This window comes from Loxodonta africana, chromosome 1 (genome assembly GCF_030014295.1).
Source record: "Loxodonta africana isolate mLoxAfr1 chromosome 1, mLoxAfr1.hap2, whole genome shotgun sequence".
NCBI classification, from domain to species: Eukaryota; Metazoa; Chordata; class Mammalia; order Proboscidea; family Elephantidae; genus Loxodonta; species Loxodonta africana.
In genome coordinates this window covers 196,318,038-196,337,293 of record NC_087342.1, presented here as the reverse complement: position 1 = coordinate 196,337,293, position 19,256 = coordinate 196,318,038, and the positions used below count along the sequence as shown (strand labels likewise).

Sequence of the window (19,256 nt, the reverse complement as noted above, 5' to 3'; positions counted from 1 at the left end):
TTTGATTAGGTGGAAATTATTTCTCTACCTCCTTTAACCCCTGGTAGCGCTGACTTCGGATGGTGCAGAGGCAGGCAGTATTTCATTCTGTTGTTCATAGGGACACTATGAGTCAGAACCTACTTGATGGCAGCTAACAACAACAGAGCTGATATTGAGCACCTGGCTTATAAAAATACTTCTTGGCCTTCAGTACTTATCACTGGAACATTTATAGTACTTGAAGGTCATTTGTAGCTACCCATAAAATTGCACTTTGCAGCCTAAGGGAAGCAGTTTCCCCTCCCGCCATTCAGGTGTTTGCCATTCTGTTGCTGTTTTAATTGTTCTGTTACCATTATAAATATCCTTTTCTTTTTTATTGTCTAATGTGCACACAGACACGCTTTCATTTTTAACATTTTCTTCCCGTCTTTGCTTACTGCCTTCCTTTAGCCAGTGGGAGGTTGGTTTTATTCCTCTGCAGCCCCAATGAGATTTGAGATGATTTCTCTACTTTATTGCAATAATCACAAAGAAGAATTTAATAATAACGTCCATGTCTGTTCCACAGTTTGCTATGTATTGAGCTTTAGTTATTATCCAAGAGCCTTTTTTTTTTTAATCTTACTTTGCCTTGTGTCCATGTGGTTTTTTTTTTAGCATCAGCAAGTTGATGTTAATTTGTATATAAAAATCTTGCTGAAGGGCAAGAGTTTTGTTCATAGGAAATAAATAACACCAATAGTATGTTCAGGACTTGTCTTAGGCTGGGTTCTCTAGAGAAATAAAACCAGTGAAGCAAATAGATAGCTGTAGATACAGTTATAGATACAGATAGATAGAGAAAAAAAGAGAGAAAGAGATTCATCGTGAGGAAATGGCTCACGCTATTGTGGAGGCTGGTAAATCCCAAAATCTGTGGGTCAGGCGTCAGCTGGAAACTTCTGATTCACGTGGCTGCAGGGGCTGACAAACCCAGAATCGGCAGGTCAGATGGCAGGCTGCAGGCTGGCAGAGCTATGAAGCGGATAAACACTGAAGTTAGCAGGTCAGATGACAAGCTGTTGGCTCAGATCCCAAGAACCAGAGGTCAACTGTTGATGAGCTGGAAACAGGATCCAGAGCAAACAAGCAAGCTTTGCTAGAATATCCATATATGTATATATAAGTATAGGGTGCAGGCCATACCCTCGAGGAAACTCCCCTTACAACTGATTGGTTGATAACATCAGATCACGTCTTAGAGGTGGTTCACATTCTATTACAAAATGGAAGATAATTACATCAATCACAAAATTGAGGATAACTACATAATACTGAGAATTATGAGACAGCCAAGTTGACACATAACATTAACTATCATAGTGTTTTATCACAGCACTATCACAACATTAAATTTTAAGAAATATTAATATTCATAATTTTGTGTTATATCAATAAGTATTTTGTTACTGCCTGTGTCATGGCAGGCATTATAAATCAATAGAAATCTTCTTTATGAGCAAAGGGATATTATAAAATTATGGTTTGTCATCAGTCAGTACTCTGAATGAAATTCCTGGCTGACGTTTAAATGCCATTCCTGAACCCAAGATTTTGAAGCATATTGTTTAATTTTGTATGCCAGGAATTTTGTACCTTGGTTTATCTGTTTACAGTAATATATGTTTAGGGAATGGATTACACCTGAACATAAAGAAAACAAAATCCTTAGAACTGGACCAGTAAATAACACCATGATAAATGGAGAAGAAATAAAGGTTGTCAAGGATTTTGTTTTAATTAGACCCACAAACAATGGCCATGGAAGCAGCAGTCAAGAAATCAAATGACGTATTGCCTTGGGCAAGTATGCTGCAAAAGACATCTCTAAAGCATCAAAAAGCAAAGTTGTCACTTTAAGGACTAAGGTACACCTGATCCAGGCCATGATATTTTCAATCACCTTATATGAATATGAAAGCTGGGCAATGAATAAGGAAGACCAAAGAAGAATTGATGCCATTAAATTACGGTGTCGGTGAAGAATATTGAATAGCTCATGGACAAATCTGTCTTGGAAGAAGTATAGCCAGAATGCTTCTTAGAAGGGTGGATGGCGAGACTTCATCTCATGTACTTTGGACATGTTATCAAGAAAGACCAGTCCCTGGAGAAGGACATCATGCTTGATAAAGTAGGTCAACGAAAAAGAGGACAATCCTCAATGAGGTGGATTGACACAGTGGCTGCAACAGTGGACCCAAACATAGCAACAATTTTGAGGATGGCACAGGACAGGCCAGTATTTCATTCTGTTGTGCATAGGGTTGCTATGAGTCAGAACCAACTTGACAGTACCGAACAACAACAACAACATGTTTAGGGAATACTGGTAAACCATAGTGATGAGCTTCTGAAATAATAGGCATGGGAGTTGGCTTGTAAGTGATGAGTTCAAAAGAATCAGGGGAGATATGAAGACCTTTTGTCTTGATTAGGGAATGTAGTTCTTTATTATATCACAGAAGATGTGTTGAAAACTTGATAGATTCCTCAGAATGGAAACAGGATCACAGCTTTCAAATGAGAAGGCAAAAATTTGATTTTACAGGAGCAATAAAAATAAGTGAGTAGAAGACTGACAAAAATTTGGGTGACTGATACCTGCCTTTAAGCCACATGACTCTTGTGAAACAAGAACCAGGTACTAGACATATATGGTAAAGAAACTGGGCTCCGTCTCAGGGAAGAACACCCTGGGTATAATGGACCAGTGAGTAGACTTCAGGCAAATCCAGGAGGACTATCAGAAACAAGCCAGGGAAAGGGTGGTATTCTAGGAAGAGGTAGAGAAGCGACCTCGTATTATTGGCCTGAATCTAGAGAAATTATTATTTGAAGTGGAGGAGGTATGGGGGCGAGTTGGTGGCAGATGCAATAGCAGTAAGAGAAGGAAGTGAAATTCTTACTGAGAAGGGATGGTGAACCACAGTAGGACCTTAAAAGTGTGGGGCAATGCTAAAGCAGGGTTTATGACCAGGAGACCCAATTTGGAAAGTTGTCTAGGCCACTGAGAGGAACTGGAAAATTCTACCCATACCTGGTAGTGTTATTTATGATCAACCTCACACAAATGTTTTGAAGAGCTTGGTCAAATAGACATCTCTAATAAGATGCCAAACACTGAATAAACATTTGATAAATATTTTTTAGTTGTTTCAGAGACTAAAGTAACAAGATGGAACCAGAGAATGTGTACTTGTTTGTGACTTAATATTAGTTATCATCTGATACAAAATCAGCCTTTCCTTTTGTTATCTATCATTCTGTTCCCTCATAAGGACTCCTACTTTCAGACTAAATAGCCAAGACTTGAGTCAGAGATACATAGAACAATTACCTTGTTAGCTTTAGGGTTTCCTGATGACTGATATTTCTTTACTGTCTACTTTTAATGCCCCTGTCTATTCCTTTGTGGTTATGTGCAATTAAAAAAAAACTTTGAAATGAAAATGAGGTTATTGTTTCAGAGAGAGCAATAATTCAGTAATTAATAATTCAACAGTTCGCAAGCATCTGCTATGGCAAGCAGTTTCTCAACCCAGGGACACCAAGATGAAAAAAAAACAAAAAACAAACAAAACATGGATTCTTGCCCCCAGGAATGTACAGCTTATTGGTGGAGACACAAATGTGGGCAGGGCATCACCACGCAGGATGTGGTCAAGGTTGCGGGGAGACTGAAGAAGAGAGGAAATGTCTTTCTTTATTCCAACCCCCACGGGGAAAGGTACCTAGACATGAAATTCAGTAGTGACAGCTGGAAAATAGACCAAATTAGAGAGCTTGTGCTTAACACGCAAAGTAGCTGCTGGTGTTTCATCTACTGGTGGCTCTGCAGCTGAGCAGAAGAAGGAAAGGAAGGAGTCCTGGAGAAGAATTGGAGATACACGTGTCAGGTGGGTGCAAGTCATGGTGACAGCTAACTGAATGAAATAGGTATGAGAACTCCATTTGATATGCTTTGAGTCAGTGTTCTGAGATCCTTTGTCAAAGCTCTACTGAAGATACCCTCACCCTCATCGTAGATGATTTTGACATTAAGAACCTGCGGCTCCCATTTGGCCACTTTGGGTTGTCTCTCCAAATGAGGGGAAAAAAACAGCCTCCTGAGAGAGATTAGGTGAGCTCAGGACCAAAGAGGATTTTACTCTACCCAGGACCAGAGATCAAACAGGGAAAAGACCTATGCCTGGTTGCCAGTGATAATACGGAACTTTGTGTGTGTGTGAACCCTGTGTCTGTGCTTATGTAAAAATCTATTATTCTGGGTTGATTCCAACTCACTGCAACCCTATAGGACAGAGTAGAACTGCCCCATATGCTTAAATGGGAGTGAGTTTATTTTTGATTTGCCTTGCCCGACTCTTGACTTCCTACTTCTTTCTGTTTTGAGCCCTCCCTCTCTTTTCTACCAGACATAATGGTGGTTGCTACCTTGTCTCTATTCAATTAGTGATGTTGAATAAGTGTGCTAAAACAGTAACTCTCTCTCTCTTTTATATATATATACATATACACACACACACATACATATATGCATATACATACACTCACACACACGCATACATATATATTTTGTTGTTAGGTGCCATCAAATTGGTTCCGACTCGTAGTGACCCTGTGTACAACAGAATGAAATCCTGTGCCATCCTCATGATCATTGTTATGCTTGAGCCCATTGTTGCAGCCACTATATCAGTTCATCTCGTTGAGGGCTTTCTTCTTTTTCGCTGTCCCTCCACTTTACCAAGCACGATGTCCTTCTCCAGTGACTTGTTCCTCCTGATAACGTGTTCAAAGTATGTGAGACAAAGTCTCACCATCCTTGCCTCTAAGGAGCATTCTGGTTGTACCTCTTCCAAGACAGATTTATTCGTCTTTTGGCAGTCCATGGTATAGTCAAATTCTTCACCAACACCATAACTCAAAGGCGTAAATTCTTCACCAACACCATAACTCAAAGGCGTCAATTCTTCTTTGGTCTTCCTTATTCATTGCCCAGCTTTCACATGCACATGAAGTGATTGAAAACACCATGGCTTGGGTCATGTGCACCTTAGTCCTTAAAGGGCTATTTTTGCTTTTTAACACTTGAAAGAGGTCTTTTTGCAGCAGATTTGCCCAGTGCAATATGTCATTTGATTTCTTGACTGCTGCTTCCATGGGTGTTGATTTTGCAACCGAGTAAAATGAAATCCTTGACAACTTCAAACTTTTCTCCATTTTTCATGATGTTGCTTATTGGTCCAGTTGATGTTGAGGTGTAACCCATACTGAAGGTTGTAGTCTTTGATCTTCATTGCTAAGTGCTTCAAGTCTTCTTTCTCAGCAAGCAAGTTTGTGTCATCTGCATATGCACGTTGTTAGTAAGTCTTCCTCCAATCCTGATGCCCTGTCCTTCATCATATAGTTCAGCTTCTCTCTCTCTCTCTCTCTCTCTATGGAGCCCAGGTGGTGCTCTGGTTAAGAGCTTGGCTGATAACCAAAAGGTCACAGTTTGAATCCACCAGCAGCTCCTTGGAAACCCTTTGGGGCACTTCCACTCTGTCCTGTAGGATCACTATGAGTTGGAATCAACTCGATGGCAATGGATTTTTTTTTTTGTATGTGTATATATATATATATATATATATACACACACACATAGTGTTTATATATATATATGTAAACTGGTTTGCTATGTTTTCCTTTCTTTAAAAGTGATGAAGTTTTCAAACCTAGCTCTCAAGAGAATATCACTAATGGGCTTCAGTTTGCTTAGGTAATGTTGCATAAATAGAGACTAGTCAGTTCATTTGCACATTGTTTTGCTGTGTATCAGTAATGAACTAAAACTTGTAATGTGGCTGCCAAATGTTAAAAAGAATGTCTATAGTTGTACAAAGGAGCCCTGGGGGTACAATGGTTAAGTGTTCCACCGATAAATGGAAAGTCAGTTGTTCAGAGCAAACCCACCAGTGGCTCCTAGGGAGAAAAGACTGGTGATCTGCCCACATGATGATTACAGCCTGGTAAACCCTATGGGGCAGTTAGGGTCACTATGCGTTGAAATCGACTTAATGGCACACAACAACAATAGCACAGTTGTGCAAGTGTCAAGTCTGATTTTTTTTTAAAGAAAAATGTTAAAATACTACTTATTTTCATAATTCCTACCAACTTTCAGAGACTGATGGGGAAACAGCAAGGCTTGCCCTAGTGTCTTTTATTAATTTTCATTATTCATTTATTTATTTTTTACACGTAATTTTAATTATAGGAATTAGTGACAGAATTCAGAATACATTTTCCCATGTTTCCAATTTCTCTGTGTTTTAAAAAAGCAAGTTCAAAAAGACATTTTGGGAAGGGAAGATGGGACAGAGAGAGCACGTGCAACTTATTGAAAGGTGTCGATTTGTGCTACCTAGGAAGTGTTCAATAAATGTTTGCTATTGCCTTCTTTAAGAGTCAGATTTGTCATTTGAGGAAATATGGCCTAGGGCAAGAAGAACTGAGAAACCCCAGCTCTCACTACTACCATTTGCTATCCTTGTGATAGGATTTGGATATATTGGAGGACACAACCAAAGCTCGCTGTGTAAATGGATAAAAGGGAGCCCCACATATGGAAATGGATGCAAAAGGCAACCTGGGTCTGCTCACACATCTCTCCCTCCCCACCAGACCTAGACTTGCAGGGCAGAGCTAGCTGCTGCTTTTATGTACCCCTCTCTTCACTTTGACAGGCCTTGGTCCCTCTTGGCTTTGTGCTCTAGTGCTCCTTACATATAATATCCATCCCTCTGAACCAGCTACCTCATATGCAAAATAGCAGTATTACCACCTCTGGAACCATGGTGATACCGTAGTTAAGTGCTGGATGCTAACTGAAAGGTCTGCAGTTCAAACCGACCAGCTGCTAGGTGGGCGAAAGATGTGGCAGTCTGCTTCCTCAAATATTTACAGCCTTGGAGATCCTTGAAACTATTGCCCTTAGATAATCTTTAACCCTAAACCAAAAAAAAAAAAAAAATCCCCTGAAGTCTTCTTAAAACCAAACAATAGTTTAGCTTAACTAATAAAGTATGTCTTTCTTGAGCATTATGTTCCTTAAGATCTATTTATATGGGATCAGAGTGACAACAGCAACTTAAAAGATTAAATGGGAAATTTAGTGTAACCAAGTGAGGGTTCTTGTCCTGTCCTATTAGCTGATTGAAATAAGACAGACACCACACCACCAGGTGCAAGGGAAACAGAAAGTGGAAATGTATAGTTTGTGCAAACAGGGAGCAACATGGGGCTTAGCAGCCAAAGACCACGTGCTAGCTGTCTGAGGGGGTTGGGGAGCTTTTTCATTTCCAGTGGCATCTGGGGGTTGGGTTTGGTGCCCAGAATTCTCCGCGCTTAGCCCTCCCATGTCCACATTTGGAGGTCTGGATGTTAAATCATGTTGGTGATGTTCAGGTCCAAGGGCAGATTGAGGACACAGCTCTTCAGGTCCTGCATGCTCCAAAATCCTGGTTTGTGCATGCGCTGGTTCTGGCACCAAATTCAAACTGCAGTTAGGGCAGCAGCATGGATGGGTCAAACTGCAGTTAGAAGCCATGGCTTGGCGGGCTTGGGGGGGACTGCAGTGGAGCGGGGGAAGTCTCTGTGGAGGCTTCATTAGGAGGCAGTGGGTTTACGTTAATGGGGGAAGATCAACTCAGAAAAGAATGGTTGCACAACTCAAAATATGTAATCAATATCATTGAATCGTACATATAGAAACTGTTGAATTAGTGTATGGTTTGCCGTGTATATTCTCAACAACAAAATGAATAAAACTAAAAAAAAAAAAAAAAAATTATAGCCTTGGAAGCCCTGTGGGACAGCTCTACTCTGTACTATAGAGTAACTATGAGTTGGAATCAACTTGATTGCAGTGGGTTTGGTTTGGGTTTATTACTGCCGCTTCACCCCACTGCCTCCCTTACATTGTGATGATCAAAAGCAGATGGACACTCTTTGAAAGATTACAAAGCAGTATACAAGATGCTTAAGTGACTTATTTTTAAGGAAAAGGAAAGCTGAAAGAATTAGTATATTTAATTTTATTTTTCCAAAAAAAAGAAACAGATAAAATAGGCAAGAAGTAAGCTTACATGAAATGTGACAATTAAAGCGATAGTCATTGTGTTGGGTGGAAGAGATTAGGACTCCTTTCTCTGGGCTTTGGTGGCTGCCTGGGTTTGGGGAGGGTGGTGTGGTATTGCTTTCTAATCAACTTCTTACTGCTTTCAGGCATTGTCCATGTTCTTTTTTCCTGGATGTCAGAGCTACTTCTAATAATTACTGCTTTCAGCTAAACAATAGTAGGCATTTACTTCCAAGGGGGAGGGGGATGACTTTGGTCATTCATAGGCTACAGCTTTTCATAATCATTCAAATTCAGCATATTCTGACTGACAGGCCATTACACAGTATTAATAGCTTCACCATCTCATGATGACAGTGATTGCTTCTTTAATAACACTGCAGAAATGAAAGAGAAAAATCTACACATCAGAAATGTGTTGTTTTTGTTTTGTTTTATTTTTGCAACGTAGAGATAATGTAAATGGCGAAGCCAAATGAGTTTTTTAAATGATTTAAAAAATTTAATTTTTTTCAAAACAAAAAATTTTTGAGAAAAGGGTTATATTTGAAGTCATGCTGGGGCATGATATAAACTATTGTTTAAAAAGTGCATTGGAAAAGGTTTCTCCTGCATTTTAAAGAGGTATGGTTTGATTCCTAAATGTACTTTTTTTTTTTTTTAGAGAAGTGTAGGGGCCATTTAAAAATGCTAATCATAGATTACATCAAGAAAATGTCTTTTGGTTTTGCTATGTACAGTACAGACTCAGAATGGTTGGAATATTTAGTGAGAGAAAAGTAAATTCTACCCTTTGTTGTCTATTTGGTATAATAAAAAGACCACTGAAGAAGAAATAAGGACACTGACCTTGGTTCTACCATGACTTTGCTCTGTGACTATGGGGAAGAATTAATCCTGGGGCCTGGTTACCTCATCTAGAAAATGATGGGATAGGTTTGAATCTCTAAGGTCTAATCCCATTCTAAAGTTTATGCTTCAATAAATGTGGCTTTCTCTAAAATATACTTAGTCATTATGGTTGATGATAAGTCATGATCTGGGTAAGAACTTTTTTTTTTTTTTTTTTGCAAGTTAAAAACAGAACAAAGACAAAACAAAAATAATCTTTATTCTGTCTTTACATCTCCCGACTCAGTCACTGTTTGTTATCCATTGGAAATAGATGTAGGATAGGAGTGTGAAAGAAAGCATAGCCTTTTTTGAAATAATCTTATAAGGAAAATAAAGCAAAACAAAACAAACAAAAATAAGTTCTTGCATCATAGGACTTTAAGGAAGCTGACTTTGGGACACACACAAAAAATGCCTAAGAAAGGGACAGAATTAGGATATAAGCTGGATATGAAGTGTAGCAACTGAACTCTTAATAGGATTGCTGTTTTAGCTGCTGTGATTTGGCCCCTGACTGATGGCAACCCCACACACAACGGAACGACAAACTGCCAGATCTTGTTGTGATCCCTAGGGTTTTTGGCTTATTTTTGGATGTAGGTCACCAGTCCTTTCTTCCCATTTCCTCTCAGTCTGGAAGCTCTGCTGTTACCTATTCAGCATCATAGCAGTGCGCGAGCCTCCACTAACAGACAAGTAGTGGCTGAGCATGAGACGCATTGGCCAGGAATTGAACCCAGGTCTCCCACGTGGAAGGTGCAAGTACTACCACTGAACTGCCACTGTCTCCTTTTTTGTTAAGATAGGGTACAAAAATGTAGAAGTTAGGCCAGATACTTAAATATGAGTTCAAAGAAACATTCTAGTTGCAAAAAAATCTGCCTTGAGATGGTTGCAGACCGAGGGCACAGATAACAAAGGGACATTAAAGAAAATGCATGTCTTCAAATACATTGGCCAAAAAGAAACCTACAGAGAACTTCTGCCAACATTTGGCAAGGCAGGAGTTTTTCAATGATGATTTCCATTATTATAGTTTAAAGATGGATATGCCATTGAAATAAGTCCCAGTTTTGATGGAAGGCTGCAAAACTGAACTAAAATAAACAAAAAAGTAGGTCAAGAGTCAGTAGGAAAACATGTCTTTGTCTCTCAGTAGGGCTTGCTGGAGCATTGCCCACAGAAATGAAAAGTAGTTTTTCAGATTCATTAGGTAGTGTTTTTAAAAAATTCTAGAGCAATTCTTTTAAAAGTGTGGTCTCTGAAAATCTGAGGGTCCCCAAGACCCTTTAAGGGGTCTAAGAGATACAAACTATTTTCATAACAACACTAAGAGGTTACTTGCCATTTTTACTCTTATTCTCTCGTGAGAATACAGTAGACTTTCCCAGAGACTGCATGACATGTGATATTGCAAAAGATTCAATGAAGAAGCAGATTTAAGAATCTAGCTGTCTTCTACAAAGCCAAACATTAAAGATATATTTTTTAAAAAGGTACAACAATGCCATTCACCGCAGTATTTTTATTGGAGGAGGGTGGGAAAGAGTTATTTTTTTCCAAAAATATGTTATTTATGTTAACATGTTTATCACTCTTTTTAAATAAATTGATATTTAATTTTTTTTCTGTTTTAATTGCTAATAACATAATATTAATAGATATAACCAACATAAGCATAAGCTGTTTCAGGTCCTTAGAAATTTTTAAGAGCGTAAAAGTGTTCAGTGACCAAAAAGTTCTAGAGGTTAAGTAATTCCTCTGAACCTTGGAAGGAGGCAAGGATGATCTTATTCAACTCTGGGAGAGACAGTTATATATAGTCAGCAGTATGAGTATTAGTAAAGATACTAGCTTGAGTACCCTCTTAATAGTTGGCATATAAGACAATTCAATAGAAATTTTAGGTTGGTAACTGTCATGGATTGAAATGGGTCCCCTCAAAATATGTGTCAACTTGGTTAGGCCATGATTTCCAGTATTGTGTGGTTGTCCTCCATTTTGTGATTGTAATTTTCCTTTGTGTTGTAAATCGTAGTCTCTGCCTGTGGTTACTGAGGTAAGATTACATTACGTTAAAGAGGATTAGGGTGGGATTATAACACCCTTACTAAGGTCACATCCCTGATCCAATGTAAAGGGAGTTTCCCTGGGGTGTGGCCTGCACCACCTTTTCTCTTACAAGAGATGAAAGGGAAGCAAGCAGAGAGTTGGGGACTTCATACCACCAAGAAAACAGCACCAGGAGCAGAGTGTGTCCTTTGGATCTGGGGTCCCTGAACCTTAGAACCTCCTCGAACAGGGGAAGATTAATGACAAGGACCTTCCTCTAGATCCAACAGAGAGAGAAAGCCTTCCCCTGGAGTCGCCGCCCTGAATTTGGACTTCTAGCCTACTAGACTGTGAGGAAGTAAATTTCTCTTTGTTAAAGTTATCCATTTCTGGTATTTCTGTTATAGCAGCACTAGATGACTAAGACAATAACTCACAACAAATCTGTGAGAGCAGTAGTCAAGGCTGTTGTTATTCTTTCCATTTTATAGATAGGAATAGTGAGAGTTAGAGAAGTTAAGTGATTTTCGAAAGATTATGGAGATAGGTGATAATTATGACTCCCAGTCTAATATGTTTCCATTTCATTTTGCTGACACCAAGAATGATTGCATTGATACTAGAAAGAATCATCAATCAGTTTGAATCCATCTAGTAGACCACAACATCGTGCATGGCAGTCACCATTTTTTTGTGAAGAATGAGCTGTTTGACCATTTTAATATCCTCTATGGCAAAACAGGAGTTCCTGGGTGGTGCAGACTTTTAATATGCTTGGTTACTAATTAATTGAAAGGTTGGAGTGTCAAGTACCCAGAGGTGCCTTGGAAGAAAGGCCTGGCTATTGACTATATTTTTATGCAAATAATGAGCTCCTTCTACTTTTGTTTGCAAACTGTGCCCTCCCCTGACCAGGTATTTTTGTAAGCATGCTATGCTTTTTTTTTTTTTTTTTATAGCAGTGTGTAAATAAAATAATCAGCATATTACACTTACGAAAATACCTCAAGGAGAGGCGTGGGCATGGTTGGCAAACAAACATAGAAGGCATGAGTTATTTGCATAAAAATACTTCCAAAAAATCAGCCATTGAAAACCCTATGGAGCACAGTTCTACTCTGACATACATGGGGTCACCATGAGTCAGGGCTGACTCAGAGGCAACTGGTAAAAAAATGACAAAATAAATAACCTAATAGCCTGAACTCAAGAGGTAGCATATGATCAAGAACCAATGGTATGGAAGGAAAGAGTCCAAGCTGCAGTGAAGGCATTGGCAAAAAGCCAGGCTCCAGGAATTGATGGAAAACCAGTTGAGATGTCTCAACAAACAAATGCAGCAGTGGAGGTGCTTACTTGTCTATGCTGATAAATTTGGAAGACAGCTACTTAGCCAACCAAATGGAAGAGATCCATATTTATGCCTATCCCTAAGAAAGGTTACCCAACAGAATGGGGCAGTTATTAAACAATATCATTAATACCACACACAAGTAAAATTTTGCTGAAGATCATTCAAAAGTGGTTGCAGCAGTACATAGGGAATTGCCAGAAACTCAAGCTGGATTTAGAAGAGAATGTGGAACGAGGGATATCATTGCTGATGCCAGATGGATCTTGGCTGAAAGCAGAGAATACCAGAAAGAATTTTACTGACTATGCAAAGGCATTCTACTGTGTGGATCATAACAAATTATGGATGACATTGTGAAGAATGGGAATTCTAGAATGCTTAATTGTGCTCATGTGAAAGCTGAATATAGATCAAGAGGCAGCTGTTCAGATGGAATAAGAGGATACTGTATGGCTTAAAATCAAGAAAAGTGTGCATCAGGGTTGTATCCTTTCACCATACTTATTCAATCTGTATGCTGAGCAAATATTCAGACAAGCTGGACTATGAAGAACAGGGCATCAGGTTTGGAAGAAGACTCATTAACAAACTGATAATGCAGTTGACTCAACCTTGCTTGCTGAGAGTGAAGAGGACTTGAAGCACTTATGAAGATCAAAGACTACAGCCTTCAGTATGGTTTACACCTCAAAGTAAAGAAAACAAAAATCCTCACAAGTGGATCAATAAGTGACATCACGATAAGCAGAGAAAACATTGAAGTTGTCAAGGATTTCATTTTACTTGAATCCACAATCAATGCCCATTGAAGCAACAGTCAAGAAATCAAATAATGTATTGCATTGGGCAAATCTGCTGCAAAAGATCTCTTTAAAGTGTTAAAAAGCAAAGATGCGCCTGACCCAATTCATGGTATTCTCAATCACCTCATAAACATGGGAAAGCTGGACAGCGAATAAGGAAGACCAAAGAAGAATTGATGCCTTTACATTATAGTCTTGGTGAAGAACATTGAATATACCATGGAGTGCCAAAAAAACAAACAAATCTGTCTTGGAAGAAGTACAACCAGAATGCTCCTTAGAATCAAGGATGGGGAGACTTTGTCTCACATACTTTGGACACGTTATCACGGGGGACCAGTACCTGGAGAAGGACATCATACTTGGTAAAGTAGAGGGTCAGCATAAAAGAGGAAGACCCTCAATGAGATAGATTCACACAGTGGCTGCAACAATGGGCTCAAACACAGCAATGGTTGTAAGGGTGGTGCAGGACCGGGCAGTGTTTCATTCTATGGTATATAGGGTCACTGTGAGTCGGAAACAACTTGACGGCACCTAACAACAACAAGAACAATAACCTGAATGCTATTAACACTTTGGAAATTCACTGACCAGGTGGATAAATTGTCACAGAAAGATGAGATAAAATATATCTGAGGAAAATACAAGGAAACAAAGCTCTAATTTTTATAAACACAGCAAGGATGAAATGCTAGCAAGATGCAAAATAAAAGAGGCATTCCATTAAAGGTCCATAAAGTCTGTAAAGTGAGTATTTTCTGGTGATGTTAGTGCGCTATGAAAAAAGTAAAGTGATAATACTGTAAGGTATTAGAAAGGGTGTAACATGTGCAATTAGCTAGGAAGTAGTTCTTTATAAAGCAACACCGGCAGCTTTTTTTAGAGGACTGTGTTTAGTTCTGTCATTAGGGTTGTAAAAGGTGAGAGATGTGGGAGTTTGTGAAGAGCAACCATGGGATGATTAGCACGTAGGATTCTGAAAGGGGGGTGAGGAGAAAAGAACATGGAGCATCACTTGCCAGTAAGTCAGGTGGGAGTAATTGGTAGTTGCCTGTGGTATAAACTGTGTTTCTTTGAATGATTTCAGTACCATGTGTCTGCTTGGATCTTTCTTTTGGAAATATTCAGTATTTCTGCTCAGTAGTTCTTTATGTCTAGCAGATGTTGCTTTATGTTTTTAAACCCAATTTGCCTAATGAAGATTTTATCATGTAACATACTCTTTAAAACAGAAGAGAGGAAACTAGTTAGCTGGCCTCTACCAGGACCGGTGACGTTAGGCAGCTTTAAGAAGGACCAGACTTTTAGTCATAGCCTGTCTGGAGTACAAAAGGAGAGTATATGCTAAGAAGAAAAGACGGTGACGTGCATGTTTACTGATGTAAACTGTAATTAAAGAGTGTTCTGTTGCATTTTTGCAGGAAATATAGACTCCATGGCAGGCTGGCTAATGAGGGTAGTTTATTACTAGATGGCTGCTTCCTCTCCACTCTACTCCCTAATATTTCAAAAAGAAAATGTTTTCTTGCAACAGTTACCTGTGATCAAAAAAAAAAAAAAGAAGAAGAAGCAAAAAAACCCCCCCAAACCCCTGCTTTTCATGACTAAGTATCTTCAGGTTATCACAAGCCTATTCAGCTTCTGAATCTTATTAAAGTCAAAATATTAAGTCAATTCATCAGCACTAAGGTATTAGGTTTCTGTTTTATGCATGTTTTGAAAGCCAGGCTTGATATAGAAGGTATATTTACATAACTGTGCTCTTACGCCATGCCCTGGCATTTTTCGACACATGCTATCTTAATGGAAATTTACAGGAAAATTCTGGCCAGAATAAACACATTCCTTCAAGAGGGAAAGGTTGAATGTACTTTCTGGTTCAACTGAATCTCTTTCCTGTGAACAGATAATTCAAATTAGTCATTAGTCATTATACTTCACTCAGTCCACAGTACTTATTGTAGTCTCCCGTGGGCTGAGATTTGTGGGAGACACAAATAAGGTAGATAGTCTTGAAGTATAGTGCAAGTTAAAAGAGAAACAAGAATTAGGCATCTACATATTTGACATGAAAAAAACAAAATGCGTCTGGCAGACATTCTGTAAATTGGACTTAGCTATTGTATTGATCTGCTAATCACAGAAAAAATATGTATATATATATATACATACATTCGTATGTATGTATAAAATTTGCTTTTTTTTTGAGAGTGAGAAATAATTTTCTCATTTGCATTGTAATTTAAAATTCTAGAGTGTAAACTTTCAAATCAAAACACTGGCTGTAATAATGACCATGGAAGGGAGAGAAGGGAAGGAGGGTGAGGTGTAGGCATATAAACAGGAGGACTAGGGCCAAGAAGAAGCCCTTGAATTGAGGGATGGAGGAGGCAAACAATGGACAATGGGGATTTGAGGAAAAGAGATTTTCCACAAACATGTCTAAACTTCCTCCTGTTGGCCCGAGTCCCAACACCCACCAGTCGTCATCCTAGGGTTGCCATTGGGGAGAAATTTTAGCAATTGTTCATTCACTCATACAACCAGAATCGGTAAAGCGGGAAGTCAAGACAGAATCATTTTTAATGGGACAAAGCTGGTTTATTAGTATATTACAGCTACTCAGTTATGTTACATTTATTTTTTGCAAAAGCCAATTAAATTCTTGACTTTTTCTAACAAATCAATTGGAATTAAAAGTGATGGAGTAAAGTGATTATCTGCCTTATATAGTCTTAAAATTCTACTGTTTTGAATTAATTGTGGGAAAGACCAGTTTAAATGTGAAAATGTTCACTCACTATTAAAACTTTTTTTCTGTTTGTTGCATTTTGTTTTATTTTAAATATGTGCAATCAGTAAAACAAATATAGCAAAATATTACTTCCTAGAAGTTCTTCTTGGAAGATAAAAGACCAATTTGAAATCATAGTATCAAAATGCTGGATTACCAATTATTGGCCCTTTTAAATTGTATTTTTAAAAATTATTGAATATAGAAGAAAGGTACCATAGCTGAAAATTTTCCTCTTTAAGTAATTATCATTTTTCTATCTCAAAATAATAATAAACTTAATATTTCTGTTGTATATGGGTTTTTATTTTAAGCTCCTTTAATTCCGTTTTAGAAGTGGGTAGGTTGTGAATTACAAAGAAAATGTTTTACTTGAAATCTTGAAAATGTTTTCATTTATTCAAATTTTTCTTTCATTGATAATATTTAAAAGGTAAATGATTAAGAGGTAATTCCTAACTATTCAGAATTGCCAAATAAATGAGATTTTATCATATTTAAAAATTGATACATTTAAATATTAGATACATTTATAAGTAAAGATTAAAAGTTTTTCTCTATAATAGTGTAACAACAAATTTAATAAATTGTCCTTCTCTTTATAATTCAGCTCCAAAAATAAAATGGAAGCTCAAATCATGCTTCTTTCATTACAGATGTTTGCTGTATAAGGGTTGACTGAGTTTGTTTTACAAATGTAATTGATAAATATTAAATGCTGTATGAAACGCAACCAAAATTTAATTACTAGTCTGTAATCAAGATCCATCCTGTTGCTTCCCAAGAACCAAGTTCAAATTTAAGTCTTAAAACAATTTTACTGAAATAGAAATTGAAAAGTAATTTACCATATTGCTAATTGTTCTTTACTATACTTCTCTACGGAGAATGAAACTCTTAGCTCTTTCTAGAGCATGTTATAATCAGCAGCACCTCAATTTAAAGTGTTTCAAAATACTTATTTCTTTGGTTTTAATAAGGAGAGCTTAAGGAGTTTCCAAATTCTCTAACTCCATGCTGTGATATTTTTGAAATTGTTCTAGGTCTTTATGTACTAAAATGAGCTATGTTATCTTTTGAATTTATAGTCGCAGATATGGCCAGTACACTATGAACCAGGAGGACACAACCAAAGTTACAGAGAAGCCACCATTTGATCGATCAAGCTCCCAGGATTCTTTGGATGAATTATCTATGGAAGACTATTGGACAGAACTAGAAAATATCAAGAAATCTAATGAGAATAGACAAGAAGATCAAGAGGTGGTTGTTGTCAAAGAGCCTGATGGTAATAACTAATTAAATAAAACTTTTTTTTTTTTTTTGGCATACGTACCTATGGCCAATGATGCATGGAAAGAAGAGGAGAAAGAAAAAAAAATGAAACTAGAGTAACATAAAAGGCAATGTTAGTTACCTTTCACCTTGAAAATTACTTTTTATGGCAGATTTAAGAATACGGCTGCCAAATAAAGGTGACATGAGTAAAATCACTTGGTCTTGCTGGTGAAACTTACTGAATCATAGACTCCTAGGGTTAGACTTGATGGTCGAGATTATTTAATTGCCCCTTAAATTCCTTCTGTGAGACCCTAGCCTGTGCTTCTTTGGAGTACAGATGGATATGAAAAGCTCAGTACTTTGCCATTTTTCCAGTGGTCAGTCAGCTTGAGTTGTTTTAATGTTCTTTATTTTATTGACTTGGCAATCTACTTTTCTCCAACTAGGACTTACGTGCCATAGCCTACCTTCTGAAAGAGCAGAACAAGCCTGTTCTACTTCAAATATTTGAGGAAAGTTATCTTGTTTCTAGCCAAGTCTTTTTTAGAAGGAAAATTCACATAAACCAATCTTTGTGGGTGGGTTTCAGAGATATCCCTGTCCTGGTCATCCTATCTTTCAAAGCCTCCTTATTCCAGACTGGGTGAAATGCCACAGGTTTGGCCAACTATTCAAGGCTATAGAATTGGATAGTGTAAGATGGTATTAATTTTTTTAACCTCTATGTTTGCTTCTTTCTTCTGTTTTGTCCATAATTTCTCCTAAGTCTCTCCTCAGCCATATTTCTTACAGTCTCCACTACTATACTTGACATTCTGGAAGAAAAATGCAAAGCTTTACATTTCTTTTCTGAAATTTCGAATTGTTTTTTCAACCACTTAAATTCAAGCAGTCACCAGGTTTTTTATACTCCATTCTATCATCTGTTCTATTAGGTCTCTTTCTATGTTTTATGTCATCCATAAAATTTAAACTTTTTTTTATATAAATTTATACAAATTCCAAACAGAAAAGAGCTACTGTCAATGCCTCGTGACCCACTAAATAGAGGCCTACTTCTCAAAAGAATGCCTACTTAACTAAATGGTTTAGAGCCTGTCATTTAAGGAGCTAAATCTGTGTAAACAGGTTTTTCTCCCTTGTTACAACAATGGTATAAAAATCTACCAATGATATTTTAAAAAGAAAAATTGGGAATTTTCCTTGATTTAAAATTTCTTTTTTAAAAAAAAACACCTATATACGTGTGTGTGTGTGTGCGTGTGTGTGTGTGTATACCAAAAAAAAAAAAAAAAGTTGCCATTGAGTCAGTTTCAACTCATAGTGGCTGTATAGGACAGAGTAGAACTGCCCCATAGAGTTTCCAAGGAGCGCCTGGTGGCTTCAAACTGCCGACCTTTTTGGTTAGCAGCCATAGCACTCAACCACTATGCCACCAGGGTTTATATATATATATACCCAGTGCCCCCGAGTCCATTCCGACTCATAGCAACCCTATAGTTATATATATATATATATATATATATATATATAATCTCATTCTTTTGTTTAGATTCCCTTTCATTTTAATTCTTTCTCAAATACATTATCAGTAAAGTCGAGCTTATTTGTGATAATTAATTGCAAAAAAAAAAAAAACCCATTGTGGTCGAGTCAATTCTGACTCATAGCGACCCTATAGGACAGAGTAGAATTGCCCCATAGAGTTTCCAAGGAGTGCCTGGTGGATTTGAACTGCTGACCTTTTGGTTAGCAGTGGTACCAAATTTTCTGTCTCTGTTTCAAGAGAAACGCAGTATACAAGTGGTCTGCTGAATAAGCGGAGAACACATTAGAGAAAACGGTGTTCAAGTCTGACTTAGATTACATTACTGTTTGTCTTTAGCTGTTTCATAATTCTTTGAGTTTAAAATAAATGCACGTATT

General features: G+C 37.7%; 1 protein-coding gene across 4 annotated transcripts in view; it reads left to right on the top strand.

Moving 5' to 3' along the window:
• The window catches only part of ARHGAP18 (Rho GTPase activating protein 18), a 155,253-nt gene that overhangs the window by 65,992 nt on the left and 70,005 nt on the right, over positions 1 to 19,256 (top strand). For 3 of the 4 annotated variants that reach the window (XM_010593409.3, XM_003404023.4, XM_023558010.2), the window contains one exon: positions 17,138 to 17,337. In XM_010593409.3, the coding sequence (XP_010591711.2) occupies positions 17,138 to 17,337 (200 nt within the window). Of the gene's footprint in view, positions 1 to 3,598; positions 3,924 to 17,137; positions 17,338 to 19,256 lie in introns of those variants that run through there. The other variant, XM_023558079.2, reaches the window with a different exon arrangement.